Raw genomic sequence first — 23,352 nt, forward strand, 5'->3', positions numbered from 1 at the left:
TTTAAGCCACTCCAAATTTGCTCAAAATCCCCTGAAATTTTACGTGTGATACTTGACATATTCCTTCACAGTCCTGGGTATGGATTGGTTGGCTGTGAAACAAACACTATGTTTTGAAACGGAAAATGTCTACTTTGTTATTTCGTAGAATTTTTAATCCTATTCTTGCCAATTGAGAATTTTCTAAAACGCATGCTTAGTCTTATGTATATCTTGGCGGTGTCTACAATTTTGCCGAAGCTTTTAAACATTTTCATAACATCAGAAGGCGATAGTGCCTAGAAAACTATGTGAACGGTAACGATTTTCACCTGCAATAGCGCGCATTTGGAACACTGCCCTCAACACTGCCAGCCTGAGCAATCGCGCGGCCGAGGGCGTTGATACTCCTTGCGTATCCCCTTAAAAACAAAAGATCAAAGCCTGGGGGCGCCAGCAAACAACAAATCCAAAATGGCGGAACACAAGGCGCCACTTTCCAAACATGTGGCTGCTCTTGTTCTCTTGGCTTTTTGCAGGTAAGTTTAGTATTATGCTGTGAATGCTATTTATCGGTGATGATTTTTTGTCGCTAGGTTTGGTACTGAGAACTCAATAGTCAGAGTGAATCTCATTCTTGGCCAGGTTGCTTCCTGATCGAAACTAGCTTGCGCTTCGTCTGCATTCACACTGGATTGCATGCATGAGTGTCAGTAGCTGCAAAATTGTAGCGCTACGGTGAGGCGGTCGGTGATTTTTGGTTTTTGCGACTTCGCTCACCAGTAGCGCTACAAGGCCGATGGCCCTGGGGAGTATCATATAAGCGCGTCGTACTCGACCAGGCGTTTTGATGTGGAATGCAACATATTTACTGCATTTGGTCGTACCGATTTATCACTACTGAAGACTAAACAGTATACTGCACTAACTTTGTCATTTATGGGGTTTGGAATTTGTTCAAACACGACGATCGCGTTCTGAAAACATTGAGCGTGGGGCGTCGGTGTTTGTGGGAGCCGCCATTACCGGAAGTTGGTAATGACGGCTCCCAGAAATGTTTCGGAACGCGATCGTCGTGTTTGAACAAATTCCAAACCCCATAAATGACAAAGTTAGTGCAGTATACTGTTTAGTCTTCAGTAGTGATAAATCGGTACGACCAAATGCAGTAAATATGTTGCATTCCACATCAAAACGCCTGGTCGAGTACGACGCGCTTATATGATACTCCCCAGGGCCATCGGCCTTGTAGCGCTACTGGTGAGCGAAGTCGCAAAAACCAAAAATCACCGACCGCCTCACCGTAGCGCTACAATTTTGCAGCTAGAGTGTCAGCGTCGACCGACAGGAAGACGTACTCGTTGGGTAGCTCAGGGACGTTGACGTTAATATATCAAGGTTGAATTATCAAAAACTGTATGTAACTTGGAGTGAATGTAATTAAACAAGCAAATGTGCGTCCGCAAGCCATTGATTTATTACTAGTCGAAAGTGTGCATCCTATTATTGTCGATGCAGTGTCCCTCAGCGCCATTGTCAATGTCAAGATTGCCATTGTGCTGGTACATGCTCCTGCCTCTGCCAATTCGATAATTGTTTCAGGCATTGGCAACCAGCTGCCTCATATGAATTTGAATTTCGAGAACAATGTCCTGAAACTTTACATGATTTTTATTTTAATACTACATGAATATGATGGTAATAGCTGCTGCAGTTCCTAAATTGCTTAGTCCACGACTTTCCCCGGTGTACCTCCATGGAGGGAAAGCCATGGAGGTACAAATGGGAAAGCCAACCATTTCGCCACCACACAAGATTGCAAAGTTATGGGCTAAGGAACTGCAGCAAGAATGCTCACATACCACCAAAGTTGATTTCATTCCTTCGCTTTTGTGGTATGTGAGCATTCATCCTATGCTATAGACAGTAATAGCAACTCTTCTATGTTTCTATTATGGAGGTACCAATCTTCGGTTACCTCCATGGTTCTACATGTACCTCCATGGCCCACCACATCATGGAGGTACAATAAAAATTGTACCTCCATGATTACAACAACGAACCTGCTTGGGAACTGGTCAATTGGACCCTACGCCGATTGGACCCAAGTCAATTGGACCCAATGATAAAGATAAGAGATTACAAATCATTTCACGTTTTGTTGGTCAGCTAATGTCCAGTATCACTGACCGGCATTAACGCTGTGACTATTACTTGCATAGTTTGTTATTCCAGTCTCTGGTCTTTATATAATTGTGCAACGAAATTAACTTCGACGTAGCTCTGCATGGCAGGGCTGTGTGTTACCGGCTGGTGGGAGGCCGTATAATGCCAGTAACACACAGCCCTGCCATGCAGAGCTAACTTCGACGGCGCTTGTACTCGGAGACGGCAACCTGGCCCGCAGCGCTGAACAGTGGAGTACAGTATGTACGGTACATTTGCGTGGCGAGCTTTGGGAGCCAAGGCCGATACACGGTGCTCCTTTAAGAGTTCGTGAATTGTTAGCGAACTCCAAACATAAAACCATGTATGCTAAATCAAAGCAATGCTCGAATAGATTGTATGAGTTCATGATTTGGTAAAACTTCGCGATCAATCATGGGGTCCAATTGACTTGGGTCCAATCGGCATAGGGTCCAATTGACTAGAAACAATTCACACCCTCATGTTGCTGTCTGTGGACTGGAACCCAGTACCCTGGTCACTTCGACCGCATCATGGTTTTTCTTTTTATACAACAACATTTTTAAATATCATGCAACTTGGCTGGTGCATGGAGCTCTGTTTCTAGCTCCATGGCTGGTGAACTGATGTTTCTGTGAATAAATCTACTTGCTTCAAAACAACATTCACTCAATTTGCTTTTAAGCAAAATGCAAGCACCACGGCATTAATAGCACCTATGCATACACATCAATGATTGGCCTTTTACACAGCAAGAACAGACTAGTGTATTAAATTGTACCACTGACCCTAGCCCAGCCTTAACAGTGAGTTGCAGTGCATTTCCTGCAATACTCACTAGTAGTACTAAAGCCCTGCAAAGCTCTATGAGCATTGAACCTCACTGACGTGCTTTACGAGATTATGATTCTGCACTAGGAAAAGTAGGAGGGCGTCAAAGTGACTTGGCATGGAAGGGTCAAGGTGACCAGAGGGAATGGGGTCAAAGAGACTAGAAGTCCAAGGAGAACCATAGACAGTAGAAGTCTTGCTTCTACTGTGACTGTCTATGGTAGAACTAGAAGTGAGATCTCGCTTCTGTCTCCGTGAATAGACTGAATCTTAGCTGCGTCATTGGTAGAAAAGAACACAAGGTTGGCTGTTGGCATAGTAGATGCAAATTTTGAGTATATTCCGCATTATTACAAATCTGTAAATGAGTTTTGTTGTCATACTAGTCAAATTCATTGTACATACCAGTTTGTGTGGGAAAGATAACTAAATCACCACCATTTTGTTTCTTGCAGCTTAATCGAGGTCTGCAGTGCCTCTAGATTGAATGTACCAAAGATTTTATTACCATATTACCATGGTGAGAGACCCATCAACTTTACATTGGAAGCTCAGGATGGTTGCTACTCATGGTATGTACATGTACTTGTATATCCCTTTTCCTGCCAGACAGTAATAACTGTATCACTTCCCCATCAGCCAAGTCAGTAAAAAGCGGTATTGAGCCAAAACATGACTTATTTTCACCCACTTGGCTTGGTATGTTATAGCATCTTTTGTCCAAAAAAAATCAACTTTGCAGTATTATGTTTTCAACAGCCTTCAAATGTACAGTATTATGTTAAAATACATCATATGGAATACGTTGTGTTTCATTAATTTTAACCATCTTGACCTGGTGGTGAAATATGGACTTGGCAGGAAAAGGGTTAAAGACATGCCCAAAGTCTGTAGACCCACAAACATCATAACACAGTGAACTCAACAAATTAACTACTTGTAATGTTACAAATGACAATATTTCACACGTTCATTGAATGTAAACAAGTAAAATCATTTTGGAATCAAATCGAATGATTTTTCACCAGTGAATACAACTGTGATGTTAAAATTACAATGAATGTTCTTTTGTGTGGTTTGAAAAATAACTGTAAAAATGTGAATTTGCTCTTATAAATCATGGATTATGTACAAAGGTACAGAAGATCTGAAGATCTCAGTAAAATCAACATCTTTGATCTTTTCATGACACAACTCAGAATACCATAATAAGGAAAAATAAAACTCTTTTCCCAATTTTAGATACACATTTAATTATTCTTTGTGTATTCAATATTAACTTTAGAAAATAAAGAAATTTATGAAAAAAAACAAAACAAACAAATTAACTTCAGCAGCCTGGTGTATTGATCGTGAGGTGATCGTGAAATTGAAGTGATGTATTTTGGCAGACTATTACAAAATTGGTTGGGTGAATACGAAAGCAAGCAAGTAACTACCATTTAAGGGCCAGAAAGGTTTGAGTAAGACAGGTTTGACTGCAAATGTACACATTACCACAGTCACTGTACAGTGTATGTATATTTGGGGCAGAGTAACCGTGACCCTATCAAGTTCACCTTCTGTGACTCAAACATATGAAGTACAATGTCAGCTGTATGAAATAGGAGGATCAAATAAGACCAGTCCATGCATCACTTCTCTTTAAAGTCTTCATCTTTCAAATAACATTTTTTTAAATTTTATTTCAGGAGAAGTGCGAGACCAGACATAGCGTCAATACAGGCCATACCAGACGGTAGTGGTAAAGCATGCTCCAACAGAGCTATGGTCACAGCGTTGTCCACACACCCATCAAGATTGAATACCATAGTGTTTGCAGAGGAACAAGGTAGTGAAACTGAAAGTCAAATCATTTGAAATGTACCCAGGACAACTGAAAAAAATATGTATAAACCATAAGAAATCTGCAGACTTGAACTTGAAGCCTGATACTCTCAGTGAAATGATGCTTGTAGTTGAATCATTACTTTCATTTATCATTCATGGGGATTCTACATTAGAAATTGCATCATTTGTGATATTTCACATATGCATATTTCTGAGCCGACTTTCACAAGATGACCATGAGCTTGAACATTATCGCTACATGCGTACGCTGCAAAACATCACATTTAATCCAAACAAAGAGTAAAGTATGTCATCTGTTGAATTTTAACTCTTTTTGACTTTCCAGGCACTGGTCATATCCTTCGTTGTGATGTTATCGTAGATGTAATATTTTCCATCGACATTGTGACGACAACCCGGGTACTGTATCTGGACAATTCACCGGAACAGTTTGAAGTCAGAGCATTGGACGATGAAGGTAACACTGCTATTCTAATGGTACAGTAGTGTTTTAGTTCAGGGCGGCAATGTCGCTGTTATTTTCAACCCATTGCTCACAAGTGTAAAGCATGCATGCTTTGTGAATGATCCAGAATTTGATATTGACACCTTCACCCCACACTTCCCCGTGCAGAGTTCCAATTACATGTATGCCATAGAGACCAACAGGATTTAACAAAGCATTATGGTGAAAGGGTTGGTATTGCATGTACATCTAATATTGATGTCATTAGCCCTTTCCTGCTGGACCCGTCGTCCTGTCAAGTCTACAGTATCAACCCAAACCAGTTTCCCACCAACTTGGCATGTGTATCATTATGTATAAGAATGTACCGGGTACTTCTTTCAGCTTATCAAGTTGAGCACATAAAATCCATCTAAACATGGTGTGTGTGTGTCACCGTACTTTTATGGGTATTTGTTTAAATTGATGACTGAATTTTACCGACTTGCAGGATAATAACATGCGGATGCCACTTTCAGGGCACTTTTTGCAATTTCCACTGACCTGCCAGGATTTAGTATTAATACCAGCCACAAGTGTTCTGTAGTGTTTAATTGAATTACATCAGAAAGTCAGTATGTTGGTAGCCGTACTCCTGCAACGTGTGTATGAAGATGAGACTGTCTATATTACACCTTCAATGTCTATGAAGACGAGACTGTCTACATTACACCTTCAGTCATGAAAAAAATCGTCTAATCTGTACAGACCTATTTCTTGCTGTGAAAATGACTCCAAGATTACCACAATCAAAAAAGTTGTCAGTTTCTGTGAATGTAAATAGAGATTGTATTGCCAGCATACACATATTAAATCTTTTATAGTTGCTGTGTGCATTTCTCTAGGGTAATAATAGTTTGATGTGAAAGTGATAAATCCAATACAATAAAAAAAAAAATAACTACAAGTTTGGATACAAAAATTGCTATAGTATATTTGGTACTTGGATTGAATTCTATGGTATCAAAGATTAAAAAAAAAGTGAATTTTTAATCACTGCATCAGTTAGTTGTGTAATTATAGAACTTGGTTAAAGAATGCATCTGAAAATTTGATAAAGATTTCCAGAACAGCTGAATTTACTATTGTTCAATTTTTTCTTCCGTAGGTAACACATTCAGCAGTTTGGAAGGGTTGCAGTTTGAATGGACTCTTATTTCAGACACTGAAGGGGGCAGAGTTATTGACGCCAATACAATTCTCAGGTAGGCCATGATTTATCATCCTGGACACTTGTAGAGAAGGCTGTTTGATACTGCTGTCATAATTCTGTCACACTCTTTTGTGCTATTCAACACAATGTTAACACATGAAAAGATCTACATTTTCTGTCCAAAGCTGTTATATTTTGTTTCTTGGCCTGAGTTTACCGAGTACAGTTTCTTGACCTGACCTCATCAACCTGGCTTTAGGATTGTAGCTTTGAAAGCTCTCCATGAGTCACCATTGCCACATAATTTGAAAGGAATTTACAACACAATTATCTCCTTGACTTGAGCTTACAGGAGCTTACATCTTGATATTACTGAATATACATAGTCCTTAGGTTCGACCCTCACTCTGATTTCAAAGGATTTTACCCTCTGAACCCACTGGTTGACTTGACCTCACATCCTTCATCCACAGGATTTTAACCTTTGACCCCTTACCTTGACTTGATCGTACTGTACAGGGTTTGACCCTTTCAACTCACTCATTGACTTTTACCACTTAATTTTTCAGGATTTTGCCCTTTGAACCCACTCCGTACACCCCACCACCATACATCGCTGATATGGAGAGGAGAGGTCAGCAGGGTGACATTATCCTAGTTGAAGGGGTCAAGACCGGCAGTGCTAAAGTCAGCGCTAAACTTAAAGCATTTGGATTCAGGGTAAGCAGAACAGTCAGTAAACTTCATGAATCTAATTTTGACTCCTTTTGGCTTAAGGTAGTATGTGCATCGTAAGTGAAAAACTCAAAGTTTTGCTCAAACTTTCCTATATGAAACTTTCAACCATTCTCTTTTGAATTTGAATAAAGATCAGGGGTTACTGTGCAAATTTGTGTACTGAAGGAACAAAGTAAGTAGCATTTACCAATGTCTGAAATTCAAAATGGCAGCAATCCCAGTGATAACTTTACAGGGGAAAAACAAAAATTTCAATTTCTAAACAAACGAAATTGGTGAAAACTTTACGTACTGCAAGAGCTTCAAAATGAGCCTCCAAAAGCGGTTGATCAGAAAAGTATCAGAAAAACGTTAGAATCTGGAGCTTCATAGTAGTTAACAGGGAAGGGTCACCTGTCTTACTTTAAATCAGAAATGCAGCAAATGTCAAAACTACGTAAGATTGTTTGCTATTACTGTAAATTTTTTTGCACAGTTCGGGAAAGATCTGAATGAATTCTAAACTACAGAAATTATCACTGCAGATTAGGAAGTCTCAATGTGTGATTTTTCAGATGTCCAAAGGGAAACCTGGGCACAATGAGTTGCACCTACATCTTTGTATGTTATACTTTTGGATGGGGGGGGGGGGGGGGGAGATGGGGAGGATAGTGTATAGGGTAGGTAATTAAGCAATCTTTCTCATGATAATTAAATGCAAGTAAATCAATTCGAAAGAGTTTAGCCTTAATAAAACAAATCCCCGGACATCGACAGCAGTTCATTGACAAGAACAAGATAGAAAATTGTACATGGCAGTTCATCCACAAGATGACGATGTTTTTCGTTCATTTTTTCTCCCACAGGAAGTAAAAGCCAGCATAGTGCGTCTAATTGTGATTGACAATCTGATGTTGAATCCATCACATGACATCTATCTGCTGGTCCACGCTCATATCAAGTATCGAGTTGAAAAATTAAGACAAGGGAAATTAGCATGTAAGTAGTTGAATAATTTGGGAGATTCTAAGGCACATTTTTTACAAATTTGCAATGAATTTGGCAGAAAACTTTGGCCAATCCTTTTCATTCAGATATGTGACACTTTCAATATTACATTCTCCGTTTTTGTCAGAAATAATGGCAATGAAATGATTCAGGATAGAGTCGTCAATATTAATTGTCATTTTGCACCAAATGGCTGCATTTTTATCAGTGCATTTCACAAATGGTCTCTTTCATGAGTGCAGTGAGATTAAATATTCACTTAGCAATTTCTGTCAAAAAGGCACACAATGCAAGGAAAGTAGTCAACTGATTAATTTGTCTGCAAAATTGATGTCAACTTTTTCAAGACTTAAAACCCACATCAGTAACTTCTAAATAATGTTACCTCTTAATTTATTTAAATCAAGTGAACAATTTGATATTACCGAACAAAAATCTTCATCGCTTCATGTTGAATATACAAGGCTATGGTTCTCTGCGACCACAGTGTCTTCTAGATGGAGTATCACTAGTTTTGGCAATGGAGAGCACTGCCCCTCAGTTCACTGCAAATTTAGATTAGCCCTATTCTATGCACACTGTAATTAGATCTTTACATTAGAGAAAGGGGGTGGGGGGAATAAAGCTGGAAGATTGCAAGAAGATGAATTACTGTTGTTGTGTTTTTCTTTCATTTGTAGTTGTGACAATGCCGTCATTACAGTACTCACTGGAACTAAAAGACAGTGATGTTGCAAGTCTGGACAGAGCTACATCAATAGTGACCGGCATAACACAGGGAGATACAGAGATAGTGCTCAAGGATAAAAGTATCCTTTTTTGTTTCTTTGACGTCTGCGTCATGATATTTTGAGCAGCTGTATGTGATGTGGTCCTTTTATGGCAATCTGTCATGTGAATGAGTAGTGTGTGTCAGTGTGCCCTCAACATGGAAACAAACATGTACTTCTGGAAACTTGCATCAAATTTAGGAATTGCTGAAAATCCCTTGTATCAGCCCCCATATCTTTACCTGTAAACTAAAAGATGTGCTTGTGTCAGAGACAATTTGCATGGGTCCTGTTGCGTCATATTGGTTTAGAGGACACTCATGTGTATTTGCTTAATTATTTATTGATCATGTAGGGTTGTTAGAAGCAATAGTTCGGTTGCTTTCAAATACATGCTATGTAGAGCTACAAACTCCGAGTAGTGTGGTGTGATACATGTATGTGTAAAAAAGGGCAGCTTTATTGTGGTGAGTGTTACTGCCATCACGTGATATCATTTTCATACTGGTGCTGCTGAATGTGATGTGTTTGGTTTTCAGTTATGTCAGTTCTGTAACATGATGTTGAACTGCAAGTTGTATTTACGGTTTTGTGTGATTGTACAAGTGTAAATGTATTGAGAGCTGTGACAGCATGGTATATTGGTAGTGCAACAGACGTGTGGACATTGCCTGCTATGATATTCAGTGCTATACTGCTGGTATAATGGTATAATGTCATTTCATAGTGTGCCGACATCGTGATGTCCACGTTATGGGTTGATGTCTTTTTGTTAACCCTTTGAGTGCCCAAGTAGATTTTTGTTGCATTTATACTATACAACGTCAACAATTTCTTTCAGCTCTAGACTATATTTTTCAGATTTTTCCTAAAGTTTTGGTCAAAAAGTGCAGCCCATGAACATTAAAGTCCATTTGGTGCAAAATCACAGAAAAAATTACAGAAAAATTCATAAAAAGTGATAAAATGTTGCTCTGATGTTTTGGTTGGAAAAATTGCAGCGCTCAAAGGGTTAAGTTTATTGCCTCTGCTTAAAGGTATATTTAGATTGTTGCCTACCAATTACTGTCATTTGACATTGTCTCTGAAATCTCCACTTCTGCTGTAGTATTGTTTTTCCCTTGACATCAATCTACCAGATGTAAAGGAAGAGTTGAGTCAGCCCACAGCTGGCATACACGTTGTAGAACCAAGTTATTTAGGTAAGTCAAAAATTAGCCTATGAATTTGGTGTCCATCTACCCAGTTCACATAACTACAGAGGGCGATCTTCACAACTGGTTGTAGAGAAAAATTTTATAGAGAGAAATGGGTAGAACCTGGCATTTATTTGTCTGAAGATCTAATTGCTCTTTTCACGTTCAGAAGTCTGTCAGGCACATCGTGCATCACTCAGGTGTCACTCAAGTTGGAGCTGTAAATTTTAGGTTTGTTTTATGCCCTACGTTCGATGTTTTAGTTTTGAAGAGCAAGCTCAGCATGTAGTTAGAATGTTTCTTGAAAAAAGGAAAACTGAAGTGTGATTCAGAATGTATGGGATAAATAGACATACATAGTCATAATATCCCATATCAAATACTGTGAAAACTTTGATTATTCAGTGGGATTTACATCCTTATTTTTGCTGATAGCTCAAATCTGCTTAATTTAATCCTACTGAAAATCTTTGACGACAATAGATGCTATTGTTTCACTAGCAAAATCAGTGAAATTGTCTAAAAAATCAAAAAATTAAATCCTTGTGAAAATTATAATGTTACGGTAATAAAATTTTAATCAGTTTGATGAGGGAAAAGCTTTTGAAGTCCTCTTAATAAGTTAATTATTTTGTTTCCCAAGGTTTTGTGGTACTCCCTGGGAGGAACTGGGTGTTAGAAACGTATCGCATTTATGAAATTAACATTGAGATCTACGACAAAGACAGTCATAGGATTCATCCATCAGAGGTAAGATAACATTCATTGCTAGATAATTTCCTTGACGTTTAGTTTTCATGATGTGATGGATATAGTGTGTCTCTGAATGTTCTCTCAGACTCGAGAAAATTGTTCATATTATGATTCTGTATCAGTGTTGGGCTGACTTTGAGTCATTTTCAAGAAATTCCTAAATTAACTCAAAAGATTCAGAAAACACAGAGGTTTAAGGTAGAATGCACCTAGGGCACAGATATTCAGATGGTCAACTTTTAACGATCCTTCTACAGAAAGATTTTCACCATCTTGGTTTTTTGAAAATCAAAAATTTAATTTTTCCCATAGAGTTTACACAGGAATGGTGGCCATTTTGAATTTCAAATATTGGTAAATTATAGGTTATTTGCAAGGTGACCCCAAATTTTCATCCATGATTTTGAAAAGAGAATGGTTAGAAGTAAGTATCCTTGAAGAAAGTGTAAGCAAAAGTTGAAGTCATCTATCTTAAAGGTATAGTCACCTGTAATCTAATTTGACCCATATATGGTCAAAGGGGCGTTCCTTGGTATTCAAAATGCCAATGTGAGGGTGCTGTTTTTAAAAAGCGGCCACCCGCTTAAAATCTGTGATTGGTTAGATTTTCTCTTTCCATGGTAACTGTGGTAATATTGGAACAGGTGACAGTATACCTTCAAAGGGCAAATATCAGGATGTCATCCAAGAATAGAGAGAGAGTTTTTCAGCTTAAAGCCCCACTAGCTGTATCTTTTAGCATTATTTTTATGATTTTACTTTCAAACTAAAATAAGTTTGTGAGAATGTACTAATTTAGGTTTGTGTATTATTAACTACCTGCTGCGACTGTGTATGCAATTTTGAACAAGATATAAAAATTACACTGCGATTATTATAAATGTTTGCCCAAACATTTCATCGCAGCAACATATTGAAAAGCAAAAACTGTGGATACTGTGCATATCTGCACTGAAATCTTCACATAAACTGCACAAAGTAGTCCAATTTAATGCATAGGGGTGAATGTTTTCAACTGTGATATTGCATGTTCTGTTTCCTTTGTAATATTACCAATTTTTTTGAAAATAGTGGGAAACAAAATGACTGTTAAAATTTGAATTTACATATCCATTGTTTCACAAAAGAAGAGTTTCCTAATGCAGTAAAAACCCATATCCTATCAGAGGGTAGAATTCAGAGAAAACCAGGGGAGAATAGGAAGATGTTATGAGGTCAACACATTTTAAGAGTTACAGCTAGTGGGGCTTTTGAGTCAATAATTAGAGTTTATGCTGCTGTTATATGCTTGTAGGGAATTATTAGACGCTAAAAAGCTCTTTATTTCTCCTTAGATATTAACTAGAGTGAAACATTTTTTTTTCCTTTCTCCAGAATATCTTCGTTGATGTGAAATTCCCACAGGAATATTTTGCAGTGCAGTTTTCTTCCAAAAATGGTTCCTATCACATTGTACAGACTTTACAACAAGGCGTGACTGAAATCGATGCAGCCCTTATATCAGTGAGCTTGCCGGTAAGTGTGTGAAAGAAAAGTGGTGTTGACAGGCATTCAGACTGGAACATACGTTTATGTAAAGCCCAGAGGTACTCACTGTTGTTGTAACCGTCTTTAATGCACTTTGTTGTGGAACATTAGATTCAAACCAAAATAATGTCTTTCTACTAATGTTGGTGTGCTACAGTGAGACACATGAAAAACGTGGCATCATTACACACATCGATGCAGTTGCCACTTACAGACGCGAAAAGGTGTTTTCCAAATAAATTTCACGCCCTCACTATCACATTATGTGCATATTGCTACTGGTGTAAATAGAATACCTCTAATTCCGGTTTTATGAAGTTATGAAATTCCGAAAATGTATGTCAACTTGAGACTTTGCTGGTTTATTTTGAAGTGGTGAAAATAAGTGACATAATGGTATCCACATACTGTGATCCAATCCATTTTCTAATCATATTCCACATTTTATTTGAGATCAATGGAAATGTAGATGATATGTGCTTTTAAGGGTTAACATTATAATAAATATTGACAAGAGAGTAAGTTGATGGAAACCAGCACTCAATGTGACCAGATCTCTCCTTTCCATTCCACAATCAGGATGGAACTGTTCATAAGTTGATTGAACCGGTTGCTGACAAGCAAGAAGTTGAAATTTTTGACAAAATTCTTGTCACCCCGGAAATTGTGGCATTTCCATGGCAACCAAACCAGAAATCTGCTTACCAGTACACACTTGTGGTAAGTACTTGTTACAGAAAATATATTGTTCCACTTATGGATAAGTGTTCTTATTCATGTGACAAAATTTGTCAGAATTTGATTTTATTGTTGTAATGCTTGTTCGGGCACATGCAAAAACATTTTAAAGTTCAGCATTTTATTCAGATACTACATTTAATTGTGTGTGCATAATTATTTCACAGACTTTGTGCCACATACTGTATTAATCTTTACGGCCCTGATACGGCTTTTGCAGCCCGAGGTCGTACAGCGGAAGGGCCCGAGTGTGCGAGGCCCGTGCGCCGTACGACCAAAGGCCACAAAAGCTGTATCAGGGCCGTAAAGGTTTTATCATATACCTTATGGAATGATAAATATGTAGTTTACATAATATTCAACATTGTTTAGGAAATCAAAATGCGTGCAATATCAAATGTTTCTCGCCATTTGTGTCAGTTTTTCATTAATACGATGGCCGCTTCCCGTTGCGGATTGACATACATAATGACGTCATTTGTTTACCTGCAGAATTCTAGAACGCGCAAAGAAACATCTGTACTATTACGAGACCAACAGAGATCCAGGCTTAAATTGAGGTGTAAGAAGGACAAAAGCCTGATGTTAGTTTCTTGTAATTTTTACTGAACAGGCACTCACTTAGTATACACAGGATTTCACTAGAATTTAGAAATAAAAGCCAATGTCACCTGCGCGGCTCCACTGTGGCCACACGCAACTACGATCTGAGCAAGTGGATGTTTTCCAAATCTCGCGCTGGCTTTGTGTATGAATGGAATGTTTGCGGATAGCAACGCGCGTAGTAACCAGAATCAAGATAGTTCAGAAATGCACGCGATTGCCCATATTTGGGCACCGGGCCGGGGCGTGATACGTAAAAAATATGCCTGAGGGTGCTTTCTCCCATAGCTTTACACAGGTACCTGAATGTAGGTATATGATAATATACAAACAATTCCAGTGCTTTGTCGAAATATGGAAATACAAGTTTGATTGGAACTAACTGATGTAACAAACAATAGATTAAGTAAACAGTAAACAAACCAAACAAATTGACTGATATGAACATCTTGTGTATTTTCCAGGCTACTGGGGGCAGTGGTAATTACAGCTGGTCATCCTCTGTGAAGGAAGTGGTGAGTGTGAATGTACATGGTACAGTGATCACAGCTGGTAGCATTGGTGAGAGTGTAGTCACTGCTTCAGATATCAGAAATGTGGCCCATTATGGAACTGCCAAGGTAAGAAATACAGCCCGTTTCTTCTTGGAGGGAAAAAAGGTTTGAAGTGAATCGTTTCAGAAATGTTTGATAGTGAATGAGGCAAAGCAGTAATGGTCATTGAAATAGTTGTTTTCGTATCACAGTCTAGGATGTTCATTTTCAGTGGTACACTGGCTAACCAGTCCGGCAATTTACTAATTTTTGCGAGGTTTTTTCCATCAAAACTTTTATGACACCCGGGACTCAAATTTAGCACTTTCATTTTAATAGTAGCATTTTGCTCCGTCAATCTTGTTTAGGAATGAACATTGAAAGCAGTCTAGTCTCGATGTAGTACTAGCATAAATAGTTAAGACACATTTCAAATATGTTAACTTTACTTGCCTGTACAACCAAAATTGGCACAACTTTTAGCTCTGATAAGTTGGGAGGGATTGGCCTTCGTTGAATTCTTTGTCTCTCCTCAAGGCCTATCAACCTCAATTTGCCACTAATTTGAAATATGCTTTTGAAAAACCAGATAATACAACAGAAATAACTAACTTATGCAGTGCTAGGTCATTTCTCTGTCACTAATTGACAATTTCAACTCTTGTTTTTTTCACACCATAATTGCGCTGTTTGCGATTGTAGGTTTGTTACTAAGTAAAGCAGCATGTGCACAACATAGGACTCTGCTGCTTGAAATGTGGGCAAATTTTGTCAGTGTTGCATGCAACGCTGTTGTTGTAGCTTGTGGTCTGAGCCGTAAATATGTCTTTGTAAATATATCTTTTAGTGTTCATTGTAACATTAACAGTCACCCTTGACTTTTGTTTTGTCTTTCTTGAATGCATCATTTCAAAAAAAACAATCTAAATTTGCAGACACATATTTACTTTTGCATATTAATTAGATAACAATGACATCATTTGCAAACACACCCTATTATTATCATTGTCATAACAGGTTCATGTGTTACCACCAGCCGACATACAGTTTTTACCGGCCAGGGTAGAAACTGTGATAGGCACAACGCTAGATCTACCGTTGTCCGTCACAGCTGAAATCAAAGCGTCCGGTGAGAGAGTCATGATGACGGATTGCAGACATGCAGGCTTTGCTGTCAGTGTTGGAGATCCCTCAGTCTTTCAACTGCTCAATGGTAAGTCAGTGTGTGTTACAATGTAGAATTTTGTAGAATACTTATCTGTTCCTCATGCAGACACTGCTTGATGTTACAGACTGAAGTTGTGCTGTTTGTACTTGGAAATTTTATAGTATAAGTGTTATTCAGTATAGATACTGTTATTTCGACTCCTGATGGTCAGTGGATAAATATAATATAGCAGATCAGATTGAACTTTCAGGAAATTGTTTGATTTCCAAGTTCATTATCCATAGGGCTAACTTCCAACTAAACTTTGACCTTGAAGTTGTGAAGTGTCTGCCAGACAGAAAGATAATGAGGTCGCAACATCATTCATGACTACAGTTGTGTAGACCTGAATGAAGAACATTCTTTGAGAAGAAAATAATTCTGTTTAGAGACTTGACATGAAAACTTAAACAGCCATATACCTATAGTTTGATCGTCATGATTGACATGAAGAGACTTAGAATTTGCTGTCTTTAAATATAAAACTGAAAGCGAAGTTAAAACTAAAAAAATGACAGCATTATAATCAAAGGCAGATAGATTGCAGATGAGCAACTCTAGAAATGTGAAATTTATTGTTTCTTGCCTTTCAGAGGAGATTGAGTTACCAGATGGGAGTTGTGCCGTTGTCAGGGTCAAAGCCTTGCTCCCTGGAAACACACTAGTCACCGTCACATACAATGAAGGCAATGTGAAACTACAAGCTAGTGTAGTTGTGGCGACTTACCTGCCTTTAAAGGTAAACAGTCTCAATTCAATTTTTCTATGCTGTGTTGTAGTTTTCACAGTGTGTGAGTTCTCTGTCAGTGATACTCATTTGATGTAAACTCTGAGTATATGGTGTACAGTGTTAAGAAAATATGTTAGAAAAAATGTTTCACAATCACGTTTTAATTTGAACACATTGATTTATGTTAAAGTCATCATAGACAGCAATGAGGCTGTGCTTTTTCCGATCAGTGTCAGGTCAAATTTCATGATCAGATCATAGACAAAGGAGGGGGAATTTTCTGTACATAATGCAGCGTCTAGTACAAATAGTTTGAATACAATATTAGTATGATGACATAATAGCATTTTCTTATTAGGTTAAACGTTTTTGCTTTGCTAGGTAAAAGGCTTCACATAAACTGTATTCTAGTGGGTGTAGGAAACTTGAAACTTGTTTTGAATGAGACATGTGAAAACAGTTGATGTGAGTCAGGCTTACTCATTAATGTACTTCTTGCTCGAACTTCAATACACTCTGAGACGCCAAGAAACAAATGTCAGTGCGACATTTTTTAATCAAATGCGACTATGGCACACGGCGCGTACACTCTCCAATCACTGAGACATTAACATATCATATGTTAATATATCCACATAATTTGCATTTTCACATGACAGTCTTTAGATCCAGAAGAATTGGCAGTGGTTGCGGTAGGCTCATCAAAGACAGTGGTGTTGTCCGGGGGACCCCAGCCCTGGGTTCTCGATGCATCATTCTACTTTCAAAGCATAGAAGCAGAGGATGAAAAGTGGTTGAACTTGAAACAAATCACAGGAAGTGGTGCCACAAGTAAGATTATACAATTATATCTTCTACACAGAAATTTTTCCATCACAGATCTTCTGTTTGGAGTAAAGTCTTTACTTAATGTTTTGTTGTGTGTGGCAAATGTGTTTGGTACGTGTTACAGTAAAGTAACGTGAAGTTGTTCATTCCCCAGTGCATTGACCTTTGAAAAGGGTTTAGAAGAAATATTTACACATTTCTGGAAGAAGTATCGTATATAGCACCCTGGGGTGCATGTTGTAAAATATTACAGCAAAAGTGTATCTGCCTGGCCATACTATATCTTTTGTGATATGAGCCAAATAAATAAATAAATAAATAAATAAAAAAGAAATGAAAGAAAAAATATGACACCACCTTTATGGTGTCACCCACTATATTTGTAGTTTAATTTTGCATTAATTAGCATGATTTAATCATGTGTTCATTAATTTAAGAGAATGACTTTAGTCATTTATGTGAAAATATTTTGTCATTATGTTTTACAATACATCAAAATCAGTTTACATATTTCAGTTTAACTTCAGTTTTGCTAAGGAACATTTTTAGATATAGCTTGCAACCTATTCAGTCAATTTTATGTGAGACTTTCTCTATATGAAAGCATCCTGAAAGCATAAAGAGGTTTTTTGAAGTTTTGTCATGTTCACAGTTTTCCGTTTCATAGAGTCAACATGATTACGTCAAATTTTATTTTGTCTTTTACAGAAAGCTATCACCTCTTCCATGCTGTGTGTTTGGACTTTGGTGAGCAAGTGTTGAAGGTTACCGTTGGCAACCATCCATCATCAAAGAACCCATTCCCTGCCATTACAAACACATCACTAAGGTACACATCTCTTTCAGGGCAGTCTTTCTGACTTTTCAGCCATGTTTAGTACCTGTCGTTGCAGTTATTTGTAAATTTCATAGGAAAGAATTTCTTTTTACCTTGAAATATATACAAGATAATGCACATTGAAGATGAAGGTCGTAACTGGCCACAGTAAATTACTGTGTCACACCTGCTTTCAGAACATGTTTTAAAAACAGTAGAAAACATTTATGCAAATCTAAATAATCTAAGTGACTTTTTAATGATGAATCAGAGTTTTTGCTAACGCAAAATCCTGCGTATTTTATGCAAAATTGTTCTGAAATACGCAAAAAATCATGACTGCGTAAACTAATACGCATTGAGAAATGCCGCCCCCTACTCGGCCCAAACTACATTGCCTGAACGTGGTTCAATGCAGGACAAAAATAGAACACATGCACCTGCTTGAAAGTGACATTTATCATGATATTGTAAGTTTAGACTTTAGTAGATGCAACATTGTATTTTATCATCACAAAGCATCATGTCAATCAGTTCTGTAAAGACAATAACAGTACAGAATTGATTCAAAGAATTCAAGAATCGATCGAGTCTACGTTGTTGGTAACACAATACTGTTAATGGTACTGTTAATAGCTGGAAAGTGTACTTTAGGCCTACGGGTGACGATATAGACTCTGTCAGGTTGCATTCTTGAGAGATCCCGCTGGACTTTGATCAGCATCTGCTTTTTGTTGGCCCTTTGAAAACACTAATTCCATAGGCAGAAAGTTTTTTCTGTGAACATGAAGTCATATAGGCTGCTCGCGCTCAATGACCATAGATGCATTACGGCATTGCCAGCGTTCAGCTACGTATATCTCGAAGCCCCCAGGTTATTGTTTTTTTGTTAATAGAGCATGCACATTACAGGAAACCCCCAAGTTCTACAGAAAAGACTGCCCAACTCACTTCAGATACCGATTCCTACCGTACGCATATTTTATACATATACGCAAATAAAAACCCAGTTGCGTAAAATCGTACGCAAGTTTTGAAATTGTAACGGAAACGCTGATATATGTTGCTGCTAAAATTCCATTTATGGCATTTATGCTCCAATGTGAATAGTAACACAGTTTGCATGACACCAAGGTATTGCCATGAAATGATAGAAATTTATTCTGAAACTTCCTCTGTTAATCATCTACAGGATTGCCTGTGCCAGACCAACAAGTCTTCATTTGATACCAATCATAAGATACCCAGACCTGAATAGTCCATGTCCAATCACGCCAGATTCCCATAACCAGGTTGGTAATTTATAGATGATCATTTTTAGCTCCCATATGCCATAAGTATATATGGCAATATAGGAGGTATTTGTATAGGATACAAAAATGTGTCATCTGTCTGTCTGTATGTCTGTATGTCTGTCTGTCTGTCTGTCTGTCTGTGTCTGTGTGTCTGTGTGTCCGTCTGTCCGTCCATATCAAAAACTTGAGAACCCCAGCACCTACTGTCTTAGCATTTGATGTGCAGGTGCACCATGGTGTGATATGTTAATTTGGTGGAATGAACGTGTTTGTGTTTAAAATATGCAAATGAGGTGACAAAATGGAAAATAGTCAAAATGCTAAAATTCTTGAACCAGTGGCTAGGTTAGGTCAATAATTTGTTTAACAGGCTTACTGTTTTAAAAGTCGAATTAGGGTCAAAGAAAATTGTACAGGAATAGCATGCACAACTTAATGTAGTAAAAAATCAGCATTCACAAGCTCACAATAACTCTTTTATTTCCAAGTATGAAGATTTCAAAATGTGTTTTTTGAATTTTTAATGTTTATATTTTCACATTTCCAGATCCCAGTCCGATATTCTCAAAACTTGGAAATCCAAGTGATGGTGGCCGACAGGAACGGTCATAACTTTGACAATTTCACATCACTTACAATCAAATGGGAAACCAGTGACAGAAACCTGGCTAGCTTTATCAGTCATATGACAATGTTGATTGACATCGAGGGCGAACACCCAGGCAGTAGGAAACTTAAAGGTCAGTCAATGAAATTGAATTGAAAGATCCATTGAATTTGCAAGCCAGTCATATAGGAGACTGACCAGTTTACATTAAAAACCAACGACTCAGCACAGATTACTTGAATGTGCTGTCACCTCTGAGAAATTTGAACTGTACATCTGCTAGCCTACCTGAAGAATACATGGCCCAATCTTCCTCATGAAAACAATAAGATGTACTTGGGGGGCATCATTGTTAATCAAATTTGGACCCCATAGGTTTGTGTTGAATTGTTGAATTCCTCAGCATGGGCTTACTAGTCTCCAGTCATGCCCATCTTCCTTGCGATCAAGATTGATTGTAGTTTTAATTTTATGGTTTTTTTATCGTCACTCTTTTTTCAGCCTATCAGACAGCCCTGTTGTCATCTCATGCATCCAACATAGGCCTTGTCAGTATAACAGCTACCATTGTCGGATACGATACTAAGATGCTGAAATCATTAGACATATCACCAGTGGTGAGTTACAATAATCTGATTGGACAGGTTTCCTGTTGTAAGTCATTCAGTGGAAATATGTAAGTCTTACTACTAACACCACTGTGTGTTGCTGAATGGCTTTTGGCAGAGAAAAAGCTAAAAAAATCCCACTGGTCTGTGCAAATAAATGACCAAGAGTGTGGTGTCATAGGATTTGCTGTGATATTTATTGAGCAACTTTGTGTAAAATCAAGGAAGGCTAAACAGCCTCCTGCCTTGGCATGAAAACAGAAATGAATGAGATGTATCAGAGATGCTTTGAAGATGATCGAACAGTTTGTGTTTGGTGCATGTGGAAAAGTCTATTTCTCAGTGATCACATTGCAAATTACATCAACATTTGGTTAGTGATGTGTCCCAGCGATATGCTGAAGAACTTCTCTTTTGTATGTTGGAAGCACTTATTGTCAAGTGTAAGGAAAAATGTTTGTGATTTATGTTTGTAAGAAATCAGTGATTGTACAACACCGATTGTGAACCTGGCAATAAATGTGACAATTTATGGGCCTTCATATTGTGTAACTGTGATTTTAATTTGCTTGAAACCTGTGTTTCCGTTTTCGCAGCCCAAGATATCGCCAACAATCAGCAAATCCTTGGAGTTGTTACTTGTACAAGATGCTAGGGTGACTCCAAACAAAGTGTCAATATTCAACCATCCATCCAGCATGGTAAGTGACTGCATAGACTGAAGCAGTAAGATCTGGCTCTTTGTCAGCGATATAGACTTGTTTTCAGAAATTGTAGTCATCAATTGAGTCATGTTTGGTGTTTTACTGACGTTTTTGCAGCAAATTGTAATACTTATTGTATGTGAAAAAATATTGATGGCATTCCTATTTCTGTTGGCCTACTGCAACAAAACAACAGCATTGGCATCAGCTTTCAGCCCCAAAAAATACACGTAAGTCTTGATATGTCCAATGCTGTTACATTCATGTAAAGCTGTACATCTGACACACCCATTTCCCTCATGTCCACACAGGTATCATTAGCGGTCAGCGGTGGATCCGGACATTTCTGGGTACAGCCCAGTGATGGCAGTATTGCAAAGGTCACGTACAATGATAAGAAAAAACAAATTGAGGTGAGCGTTCTTTCCATACAGCATGATAGTTCATTATTTCAGATCACAGAGTCACCAAGAGACCAGGCTGGTCTATGAGGGCAGTGATCATGATGAAACAATATGAGTGAGACTTCAAAATTCTTCTCATAGTCCATAATTATTAGTTTTGTCATATTTTTCAGAATCCTTATCAGTGATTATGTTTCAGAATAGATAGCAATACTAACACCAGAATTGTATGGAAACTAAGTGTTCTCTTGAATTTCTATTGAATTTCTTCAGTGCTAAATGAAACATGTACCCAGTTTAAAGTATCGAATCTGTGAAAAGATCTCCTATGCTATTTTTCATTTTATAAAATAAATATGGTTCAGTTTTAATAATAATTTCCTTGCAGTAAGTATTTTTGAGCCATTTTACAATGTTCTCCTGATAAAAATACATGAATCATAAAGTTACCATTCTCATGTGTTTTGTCACTGATGAATTCCATAATTTGGGTTCTTTGTTTCTTTCTCAGGTGATACCACAGCTGGATGGTGACATGGTCATCACAGCCTATGACCTGTGTCTGGATTCTACAGTCCAAGCTGAGGCCCACGTCTACATCTCAGGTGTTGACGTCATTGATGTCAGAGTGGTTGATAAGGTTGGTCAATACACCCAAAGCCCTTTTTTAGAAAATTAGTGGAGAAGTTTAGCTTGTGGTTCTTGAAGACAATTTGCACATTTGCAGAAAGTGTTACAAACAGAAAGCTTGCTCAATATCCAATACCAGATATATATGGATACATTTACAAAATATAAAGAAATGAATAAATGATACTCGAATTTAAAAATCCAGAACCGATGACTTTTGCGATTCAGTTGTATTTACACGGACACATATACCAGGGTCCAAACTCTCCTGGAAAGCCCTGGAAATGTCCGTGAAAATAAAATTGAGTCCTGGCAGTTCTGGAAAGTTGACTGATGATCCACCCACAATTTTCATGCCGTGATGTATAAAATGATCATATATTGAAAAAATATTATCTGGAAAATGGTTTTTGGACCTAAAAATGTCCTTAAAAATTGATGAATAAATCTTTGAATTTTAAGTGACTTTGAGTGTATGGTCCCTGATACTTGCATATGTAACAAACCAATCCAGTGGATCTAAACCTCTTTCTAAAGCAGTGCTCTTAATTCAATAGGGAGTCAAAAGTGGTGACATTAAAGATGTGCTCTTTTGCAAAGAAATGTCAGCTTTGGTTGATGTTTTCTCAACCAACAAAATGGAAATTCAGGATTGGAAACACTGAATAATGTAACTTTTAATGGTATTCCTGCTCTGAGTATTTCAGTGTTGCGATTACATTTTCAAATTGTACATCCTAGATACGTCCAAGTACCCATGACTAGTATTTTAACAATTTGCCTGATTTCTTATGCCCTGTTTGCCATATGTAGGTTCAGATCGGAAAGGACATCACGGCTAGTGTCACAGTACTTGATACAAACAATAAACCACTGAGAAGCAGTTACTTTGAGCTGATGGGATTGAAACCACACCCAGCCTCCAGTATTATCACTGTCAGGTAATGTACATTTTGAATTCATACTTACCCTTTAAAGGATGTAGCCTGTGGGTGGGGGATTTGACATGGCGCATTAATAATGTCAAATTTCCCTATTAGGACCACACTCTCCTGTAGAAAACGTTGAAATTGCGAATGAACGGTTTAACTCTCACCAAAAGATTTTGCCACAACCGTTTTTGCTCTTGAGCAAAGTCAAATTTACCAAGAGGGATTGAGGAGTGAAATTAAAAAATATTAAAACCAATCAG

General features: G+C 37.9%; 1 protein-coding gene across 2 annotated transcripts in view; it reads left to right on the plus strand.

The window, feature by feature from the left end:
* Positions 1 to 394: 394 nt before the first annotated feature.
* Positions 395 to 23,352, plus strand: part of LOC139140142 (nuclear pore membrane glycoprotein 210-like) — a 54,350-nt gene continuing 31,392 nt past the window's right edge. For both annotated transcript variants that reach the window (XM_070709195.1, XM_070709196.1), the window contains exons 1-24: positions 395 to 518; positions 3,453 to 3,569; positions 4,689 to 4,828; positions 5,174 to 5,305; positions 6,441 to 6,537; positions 7,055 to 7,205; positions 8,069 to 8,201; positions 8,891 to 9,019; positions 10,120 to 10,182; positions 10,820 to 10,926; positions 12,304 to 12,444; positions 13,036 to 13,176; positions 14,262 to 14,417; positions 15,348 to 15,543; positions 16,131 to 16,276; positions 16,927 to 17,098; positions 17,804 to 17,924; positions 19,105 to 19,204; positions 19,755 to 19,947; positions 20,316 to 20,431; positions 21,019 to 21,123; positions 21,438 to 21,539; positions 22,042 to 22,170; positions 22,974 to 23,101. In XM_070709195.1, the coding sequence (XP_070565296.1) occupies positions 454 to 518; positions 3,453 to 3,569; positions 4,689 to 4,828; positions 5,174 to 5,305; positions 6,441 to 6,537; positions 7,055 to 7,205; positions 8,069 to 8,201; positions 8,891 to 9,019; positions 10,120 to 10,182; positions 10,820 to 10,926; positions 12,304 to 12,444; positions 13,036 to 13,176; positions 14,262 to 14,417; positions 15,348 to 15,543; positions 16,131 to 16,276; positions 16,927 to 17,098; positions 17,804 to 17,924; positions 19,105 to 19,204; positions 19,755 to 19,947; positions 20,316 to 20,431; positions 21,019 to 21,123; positions 21,438 to 21,539; positions 22,042 to 22,170; positions 22,974 to 23,101 (3,080 nt within the window). In that variant the 5' untranslated portion in view covers positions 395 to 453. The remainder of the gene's footprint in view (positions 519 to 3,452; positions 3,570 to 4,688; positions 4,829 to 5,173; positions 5,306 to 6,440; positions 6,538 to 7,054; positions 7,206 to 8,068; positions 8,202 to 8,890; positions 9,020 to 10,119; positions 10,183 to 10,819; positions 10,927 to 12,303; positions 12,445 to 13,035; positions 13,177 to 14,261; positions 14,418 to 15,347; positions 15,544 to 16,130; positions 16,277 to 16,926; positions 17,099 to 17,803; positions 17,925 to 19,104; positions 19,205 to 19,754; positions 19,948 to 20,315; positions 20,432 to 21,018; positions 21,124 to 21,437; positions 21,540 to 22,041; positions 22,171 to 22,973; positions 23,102 to 23,352) is intronic.

The sequence above is a fragment of the Ptychodera flava genome, chromosome 9 (genome assembly GCF_041260155.1).
Source record: "Ptychodera flava strain L36383 chromosome 9, AS_Pfla_20210202, whole genome shotgun sequence".
In the NCBI taxonomy this organism is placed as follows: Eukaryota; Metazoa; Hemichordata; class Enteropneusta; family Ptychoderidae; genus Ptychodera; species Ptychodera flava.